At 37.5% G+C, this 9,828-nt stretch overlaps 1 protein-coding gene across 1 annotated transcript in view; it reads right to left on the reverse strand.

The window, feature by feature from the left end:
• The window catches only part of LOC150102507 (BRISC and BRCA1-A complex member 2-like), a 119,863-nt gene extending 113,988 nt beyond the window's left edge, over positions 1-5,875 (reverse strand). The window contains exon 1 of the mRNA XM_090399360.1: positions 5,648-5,875. Coding sequence (XP_090255486.1) covers positions 5,648-5,763 — 116 coding nt within the window. The 5' untranslated portion in view covers positions 5,764-5,875. The remainder of the gene's footprint in view (positions 1-5,647) is intronic.
• Between the last annotated feature and the right edge of the window lie 3,953 nt (positions 5,876-9,828).

The following is a 9,828-nucleotide window of genomic DNA, read 5'->3' on the forward strand; positions in this document are numbered from 1 at the left end:
TCTTTTACTATAATAAGCAAGATGAAGAAAAATACTTATGAAAGAGTGACAATGGTGGGAAGTGATGATAAATGATTTTACTACATTTTCTGTGGTAAGATAGTGATACTACCACAGAAGAGAATGTAGTAAAATCATTTAATAACCACTTTGTCAGCATATATCATGCTGGTGAGAATGACAGTATAATACTCAGAAAGGAAACAAATATTACATGAATTAGAAATAAATGAATCAGAGATGTATGAGGTGCTAAGTAGGCTAGATGTTGTTAATAAGGTTATGGATATTTAGCAATTTGCTTGAAGGCAATGGGAGAGGGTCTCCCCCCCCCCTCCTTCATGCTAATCCTATCCTTGAAAGGTTGTAAACCTATTGTATATTAGTACTATACTGCAGGTGGACCAATTGCTGTTATCCAAATTTTTTTTTTTTTAATCAATGAAATTAGCTTGTCAACTGTCATTGTTTCAAAGATAAAGAAAAGGCCAAGCTATGATCCAATCATGTTAGTATTATTTCCAACCCTTCAAAGAGTCAACAAGATTCATATAATGAAAGGCCAAATGCTACATATCACAATACATACCATGCCTTGTCTTGAAACTATTCAGTTTTGGAGACTGTTCCACCCATTCCAGCAAGGTATTGCACTCATTCATCACCGACGATACAAAAAATCTACTTTTCATCTATAAACTGCATAAAAATCACTTAGGTGGGAACTTCCAGACATTGCTTTCTCCAACTTAGCATCCTCAGCAAACAACTGGTTGGCCAAGTGGTTAAGATATATGCTCGCCAACAGGCTGTAGGTTCGAATCCTGCCCTGTGCATGGATGTAATGACTGTTTTCGGGTGGTAGCTTTCACTGCCCAGTGTGAGACCACCACTCTGCTTGTTGGAGGCCTGAAGTGGTTAAAAATGTTTCATGTTTGGATCTCTAGAGCAGGGTTTCTGAAGTGGGTAAAGAATGTATATTCTATTAAATGTATTCTATTAAGCACAATTAAGATATAATCAACATATAACATATCCTCTGTATAATACACTTGTCCTATTATAAAACATAAGTTACTGAAACAAGAACTCTTAATAGAATATGAAAAAAGTAGCATAATTTATCTCTAAACAGATTAATGCCATCAACACAACACTTCATACAGAATATTATTATTATTATAACGGTGTCTCCATAGAGTCAACAGACTCATCGTGGGAGATCCTACATTGATACACTAACCATTATTTACGCAGTAACCTGTCATGCTTCTCCTTAAATTCATTCACAGATGAAGCATTCACAAGCACCTCTGGCAACACATTCCAGCCATTCACAATCCTCCAAGCAAAAAATCTAGTCCTAACATCCTTGTTAACCACACTCTTACATAATCTCCAGGGATGGCCCCTCGTCCTCTTCCTTCCTGCACTGGTCTTAAAAATGTCATCAGTATCAATCCTATAAAATCCCTTTAATAATTTATATGCCTCTATCATATCTCCTCTCCTACGTTTATCAGCTAGTTTTTGGAACCTACAGATCTTCAATTTATCCTCGTAGGGAACATCAGACCTGCAAACAATCTTTGTAACTCGCCTCTGAATCTTCCCCACCATTTCTTCATCACCAAGAAATCCAGGTGACCAGATCTGTGTCCAAATGCGGTCTTATTAATGCCTTATAAAGTGGAACAATAACTTTCTTATACCTGCTTGTTAGTGTGTTCTTCAACAACCATGTAATTTGATGTGATGTTCTGGCAATCTTTGCAATATGCCCTTTAAACTTAAGTTCTCTGTCCACAATAACTCCCAAGTCCCTTGCCTCGTCAACTTCTTGCAGTTCAGTTTCATCAATATAGTAAACAGCATGCGATCTCAATCTCCTGAAGTGCATCACCTTACACTTAGCCACGTTAAACTGAGAGCCATTTACCTTAGTCCATACCGTCAGCCACTTTAAGTCATCCTGCAAGATATCTACATAATCTGAATTGACTATTGCTCTTCCTAATTTTGCATCATCAGCAAATAAGTGGATATTTCCTTTCAAAGTATTCCCAATATCATTGATGTACAAAATAAACAATAGAGGACCAAGCACTGAGCCCTGAGGTACACCACTAGTCACCTGACTTCTCCTGGACTTAGCTCCTCCATAAACCACTCTTTGATATCTATCCACCAGCCACCCTCTAATCCAAATGACCAGCTTCGAATCCATACCTTTGCTCTAATTTATGTGCAACAGAGTTCCGTGTGGAATCCTGTCAAATGCCTTTGCAAAGTCCAGCAGTATCACTGAGTAAGGATTTCCTTTATCCAACTCCACTGTTACTTTATAGAAAGTAAGCAAGTTACTGAGGCAAGACATTCCCTTCACAAAACCATGTTGCCCCTTATAAAGTATCATATTGCTGTCCACCCAGTCCTGAATTCTAATTTTTACCAATTTCTCCAAAACCTTAACCACTGTTACATCCTGAATGAAGAACTTTTAAAAGGAAACAATTCATTCAGGATTTAACAAGTCAGAAAAATCAGCTGAGAAAAAAAACTTGTACTCGAGCAGAAGGAATAAAGTACTAACTGTAAATAGAATTACCCCCCCCTTTTAGCAGAATTGTAATACCATGTAAAGAACTTTGTGTATAAATTGGTATTATATGAATGCATCATGTATACAGTGAATGGGTAAATTAGATGTAAACAATAGTCCAAAGGTCATGGGTGGGCCTGAGGCATTGGCAATTTTGGAAAGCAACGCACATTCGTTTCCTGGGAGACGCTGCTCAAGATCACCGCTGAAGGAGTAGCGGGCGGGAAAAGATCGCAGAAAGTAAGAGGGCACTATTGCAGCTGGTAACAGGGTGCTAAAAAGGGGGAAGTGAAGGGAGAATAAAAAGGGTTTGCACCCCTTTCTCAAGGCTTTTTTTGCCTTTTTTGCTGGATGATTGTTTGACTTCTCCTGTGGACCGGGGGTTCCTTATGGTGTTTCCTGGTGATAGTACAATATCGGATGGTGCGCCTTTCCCTTCGATGTCAATTTCTGGCCGGTGCTACAGCATGAGATGTCGGCATATGCTGTCTTCGCTCTTTTGCTGAATAGTTCTGATGGAATAATATCGCGGACGTATCCTATGTACCGGCAGTAGTAACGAGGATGACCGGCAGCAGATCCAGAAGAGACGCCAGGTGCAGAGCATAGCGTAATCTGATGACCATAGTGACCCATGTGAACGCAGGCTTATGGACATATCAAGATGTAATCCAAACAAAGGATAGTTCAGACAGACCTTTCCCGCCCTGATCCTGCCCAAGAAATGGTAAAGTACAGATTTTGTTGTATAATTACCCAGTCAGTAAAAGGGAAAGATCATTGTAGTGTGATAATTGAGTATGGACAGTATTTAAGAGCTTTAAGTGATTATTTAGCAGTGGCTAATGTCCATAAGATAAATTGTCTGGAATGATTATAGATGATTGTGACTAGTATAATGTGTGAGACTAACATAGTAGGTAGAATGTTGATTAGAAGTGTACATTGCGTGTGTTTAATCTCTAACTTAAAAGAAGGAGTTACTGTTCATCCATTAGAGTATTAATTAGTTTGATACAGTTTGATTTAGCATGTCATTGCACTAATTGAATATGAGATTGGTCTACGTGTATATGTCTTTAGATTCCAATAAATGTTTTTTCTTCTATACCTGAGTTTTGCCAATGATATGAATCAAAACTACCACTCATTAATCTGAACCATAGCGGGGGATTGAAAGAAAAGTATAATATGTTGTCATAGAGGCTACGACTGCAAACTAGAATTTACTTAGCCACAGTAAAGCATTTAATTTATGAGTTTAAGTACTAGATTTATTCACCTATGTGCACCAAAATCTGTAAAAGTCTCCCTGAATAAGAGTCCCTTCTATTCTAAGATAATGGTTGGCACAGCATTAAAAAACAAATTTGTCAATATCTGAAAAAGAGACGGTCCCAGAAAGAAATTAAAGGATTCGTTTTAATCAAGGAATAATCTTTAATAGTCAGGGTAAGCATGTGAGCAAGAACAGGAATCGGCCAGAGATACAGAATTTGCTTTCCTTATAGAATGAGTATGTAAGAAGTGATACAGATATTAGAGTCAGAGAAATTTTGTAAGAGTCTTGTAGTTATTGTAGAGAGGTAAATTCATAAAGAAAGTAAATTATTTTAGGAAAAGTGACGATATAACATCACCACTCCAGATATATTGATTGGTCTATAATTTGCAACCTCAGTCTTGGAGCCTCCCTTATGCAGTGGAATTATTTTCCCTTCTTTCCACTCTATTGGTACTTTACCACAATTGAGGCTTAAATTAAACAGCCTGGTTAGAGGAGGTGCTAATTCTATTGCACATTCTCATAACACATGGGCTGATATGCCATCTAACCCAATGGCAGTGTTAGCATTAAGGTTCTGTAATATATTAAGCACCTCTATTTCGTCTATCTCTAGACTCTCATCAGTCAAATGACACATTTGACACTGCAATATCACAACCAAGATGGTACACTTTTGCAAAATGATCACTAAGCAACTCAACTATTTGATTTGCTTCTGTAATTTTCCTACCATCAACACTTTTTAAAGTAATCTTTCCATGGTTATTCTTCCTTTTACTTGCCACATAGCAAAAGAACTCCTTAGGGTTTCTTTTTGGATTCATCAGCTATCTTCCTCTCATAGTTTTCAGAGGAAAGGCTTATCTTTGCTACAAATGTGTAGCAAAGATAAGCCTAAACATATAAAAATATGTTTATAATATTATAAACCTAAATATATAAAAACCAATTCTTTCCAAGAATAAAGGCAATAAAAAGTTTCCAAACCACATATGTGTTGCAAATCAGTTGCATACCAAAGCAACAGACTATGAAGCAAGCACAGTCTTTGGCCAGTCTGCATCATGCTGGATGAAACCAACTTGCAACACTTATGCAAGGCTGGAAAAACTCATCATTTTCTACAAAGCTATCAAATGTTCCTCCTGTGCTATGATGCTGACCTGCCAAGAAGCTGTGGGGTTCGAATTCCGCCAGGGGGCATGGATGCTTGCGATTGTCCTACTACTAACTCTTTGTGTGGAAAGGCATCCCAAAGCCCCAATGAGGTACAGCAGTGGCTATACTGTGTCAAAATGACATCATATTTAAATAACTAACGATACTATGATAATAATACACTAGAGTCTTGCCAACCAACGGACTGTCCCATAGAGAATACAAACAAGTATACATGAATGGCAAATAGCACTTAATCTGTTCATGAACATACATTTGTAACATTGTATACTTTTTAAAGTCGAGGATATTCTATTCTGTACTTTACCAAACTCTATACTTTAATAAGGTTAAGGATGTTTACTTGTTGAAAGTTTTTTTGTTTTTTTTAACGTCTAAAACGGTGCTGTAATGGGGATGCAAACGAAATGTGAACACGTCTTCAAATACCCCACCTACACAAAAATCGACTGTGATAAGATTCGATTGGGGAGAACCTATCTGACAACTTAAGTTGCCGTTTCATCAGTGAAAATTCTCCAAAATTCTAAGCTTACTATTACGTACTGCGTGAAAAACTTACAATGCATAACTCTTACCCGGATTTTGGACTTATAATTCCTATATTTCCAGAACAAATTCCAACTTTTCCATATCTAATAATTTCTTCAACGTAACGCTGTATATGGGGCTCAAAACACGAAAAGTTCGCCATATTCTTAACGAAATAAACAATATACCTAACTCTTTACTGCGTTTCTTATGCCTGGCCTTTCAAAATTAGCAAGCAAACATCAACTCATTTAACACATTATAAACATATCAACATCAACTGAGCCATGAGTTACAATAACACCCAGCGCCACACAACGTTTGAAAGTCTGCTGAAAGTTATTTGCGTATGCATATGTTGTTGTTTTTTTTTAAAATCCAACTCCCAATAGTAACCATACCCCAGGAGGCAATTCATTCGTACATGCTCCATTCCATATAACGCATATATTACATATAGATTCTAAATAACTGATTAACATTTAAATTTATATTTTTGTATCAATATTCATATTTACATTTGTATTTTACATCTATGTGTTCAGTGGCGCACTCAGGATTTAATCTTGGGGGAATGGGGGCGAGTTGAGGAGACGATTTGAGAATACACACTACGCAAAGAATACGTTCTATGATTGAGCATCTGCAATGATCGCTAATTTATTAGTAGTATAGAAATAGAAGACATGACACAACATAAATTTAAAAAAAAAAAAAAAAGAATTTTAAGTAGGAAGAGATTTTTGGAAAATTTTCTAGTGTTTTTTTAACTTTTTCTTTGGGTGATATACTGTGTTCTATGTGTTCCAACGTTAACATTCATATTTACATATACAGTATTTATAATTACTATTATTATTATTCGTGACACCTCCAAGGAGTCTGAAGACTCATCACGGGAGGACACCCACTGTAGAATTCACTGTCTCCATCGCTACACCGAACCTCTACTACCAATCACCTACATCAACGCCATCTACTGCCCACAACCACCACCACCACAGCTAATATTTTTTGTCTGTAAATTGCGTGTGTTCTTCTGTACATTTATTTACATCAATTCTGTACATAAATTTACATTTTACTTGTATATCTACATATTTTACGTTACATAATCCAAATATTATGAATAGTCTATATTATTATACATTACAACGATTGGAAATTGATCGTATTGGCGAAATTAAATCATTTTGAGTAATGCTTTTGGATAAGTCTCTGTTGCCACACTCGCCACTCCTTTCCTGAAGTGATGATGATGTTACTGTATCAGGGACATCCGAAGAAGTCCAGTAGATGTTAGACATAGAGTAAGTGATCGACAGTCTGTTGAAGGTGTGGACAACAGATACAAAATGGCGATTCCAGAATATGGAATCTATTTAGATAATGTCTTAATATTCCATGTCCCGTTAGTAGCGTGGTAAACCTGAAGAGATGGCATCTGTTTTCAGTGGGAGTTTGCTTATGATACTTGCAACGAATTCTTTTGTTACTGATCCATTTTTAAATATTTTTTATTCTTCTTCTTCCCACAATCTTGGGCTTATTTCTTCTGCTAGTAATTTTATAAATGATTTTTGCTACTTTTGATAAATTATTTCTATCAGTTCCATTTATAGCCGCTTCTTTAGCCAGCTACTGGGCTCTATCGTTTCCTGTTACTCCAGTATAAGCCCTCACTCAACAGAACTTAATTTCCTCTCCCCCTCTAAAATGAGATTCCTTATCATATTTCATATCTGCTCTGTTAATGCTAGGTGACTGTTCTGTTTATTTATGCCATCAATAGTGTTTCTATTGTCATTGGAAATTGTTATGGTCTTTTGATGAGGTATCGAATTCTAATTTTCCGAGATATGTGAGTGGATACTATAGCAAGTTGCTCTGCTCGGTTGTTTCAACAGAGGGTACATAGTCTAAAACCGTGTTCTTGTATAACGAACTGTCTGTAATATATACGTACGACCTGGTTGCCGAGTGGTTAGCATATCCGCTCTCCAGCCAAAAGGCTGCGGGTTCGAATCTCTACGTGGGGATGGATGTTTATGATTGTCTGTGAAATACTAGTGGTGGTGGTAGTGGCAGCGGCCAGTAGATGGCGTTGATGTAGATGATGCAGTTCGCTGTAGTTGGTGGACTGAGTGCTGGAAATAGAGTTGTAGAGTAGGTGCCCTCTCTTTCTTGATGAGTCTTTGGACTCCTTGGAGGTGTCACGTAATAATATTAATACACATGAGAGTATAACCGACGTTTCCTTCTGATTTACTATCGTCAGTGTATATTATTGTTATTATTACCATCTGACCTCCATGGAGTCAGAGAAGTTGTGCGAGTTACACACAATGCTCATCCAACCGTGCCTTAAACTGATTCAATGTGTCTACATTCACAATACACTCAAGCAATGCATTCCATTTACCAACCACTCTCCATGTAAAGAACCTCCTTGTCTCCTCTGCTCACACCCTCTTTATAGTTTCTAGCAATGGCTACTTGTTTACCCCCATTCTATGAAAAATCTCTTTCATGCCAACCTGATAACAACCCCTGACTAGCTTATATGTCTCAATCATATACCCTCCCTCCTCCAATTCAAGAGGCTTTGCATTTCATTCTCTCAATCTGTTCTTGTACTCCACATTCCAAAAATCACTGACTACGTTTGTGAATCTTCTCTGTACCCTTTCTAACATATCCTTGTCACCATGAAAACCTGTTGACCAAATCTGTGCACAATAATCCATATGAGACCTGATCAAGGCCTTACACAATGGCATCATAACCTCTTTATTTCTGCATGTCAGGATCCTCCATATCATTGTCATTATCCGATGTGACGTCTTCACAACTTGTGCAATGTGGCCCCTAATTTCAATGCCTTGTCCACCACCACCACTCCCAGATTTCTCATCTCCTCTACCTTCTTTAAATTTTAAATTTCAAAACCTTACACTTGGCAACATTGAACTGATAGTTCCACTTATCTGCCCATTCATTCAATATATTCAAATCTTCCTGTAAGGCTGTGACATCTGCGTTGCTGTCCCCAATTTTGCATCATCTGCAAACAGCTGCACATCACTAATTAAACCCATCCCAATATCATTAACATCCAATGTGAACAATAGTGGTCCCAAAACTGATCCTGCGGCACACCACTAAGTGACCATCTTTCGGGATACTGCACCCCCATATACAACTTTCTGATACCTATCTAACAGCCAGTCACTGATACAACTCAGAAGTCTGTTATCTAGTCCCATCTGTTTCAATTTATTTAACAGCTTGTCGAGTAGGAGTCTATCAAAAGCTTTTGCAAAATACAAGTATAACACTGTATATTCATCTCCTTGTCCTTTGCGAATATGTGGTATTCGTTACTATCAGTGCTTTCCTTCTCTTTAATATATGTTTTCTTTGCTGGGTAAGGCCAGTAGTCAAGTGGATGTTCCTAGTGGTTGAATCAATGGACATTTTTGCTATATCTTCTGGAACTGACTTCATATATAAGAAAGAACTCTTGTATCTTCAAGAAGATAGGTCTTAGACCAGCAATAACGTAAATTGCGTTGAAAGATATTGTCTTGTATCCTTTAATTATTCGTATAGCTATAAAGGTGCGTTTAACTTTTGTTGGCTCTTCTTAGATTTTACTACATTTCTCCCAGCGCGTACGTTATCAATGGTACTATAACTCTGCTATATATTGTTTGTAGCGCTCTTTGGCCTAGTCTCCAGTTTATTCTTGCCGACTTGGCTAGAAGGTTTATAATTTGTAAGCTTTTTTTGTGTGTGTGGGGGGGGACATATGACATGTGCTTGTTGAAGTTATATTTGTTATCTATTGTTACTCCTAAGTATTTTAACATACTGGCTACCTCTAGAACTCCCGTTTAGAAAGACCGTTATAGGTTTGTTTTCGTTATTTATTTGAAATGTAGAGCAATTTAGACTTTGTGCCATTGAAAGTAACTTTTTTCTCAATGAGTCCACTCAACAAAAAAGTTCTTTGTTGGCAGTTACTTCTAAATGTAAGCCGTCGCGTCCACGTTGGCGCCCCTATCCCCCTCCTCCAATAAAAAAATCACTTTAAAAAAAACGGTTTTTTTTTTAAGTATTTCCTCTTCTTTGGCGCCTGTGTGCGTCGCACGCATTGCACATATGGCCGGCGTGCCCCTGCTTATCATCACATCATCGACAAAAGCTAAGATTTTGGCTTCAGTTA

This window comes from Typopeltis vanoorti, chromosome 10, assembly GCF_054136105.1.
Source record: "Typopeltis vanoorti isolate ZY-2024b chromosome 10, IOZ_Tvanoo_1.0, whole genome shotgun sequence".
Lineage (NCBI taxonomy): Eukaryota > Metazoa > Arthropoda > Arachnida > Uropygi > Thelyphonidae > Typopeltis > Typopeltis vanoorti.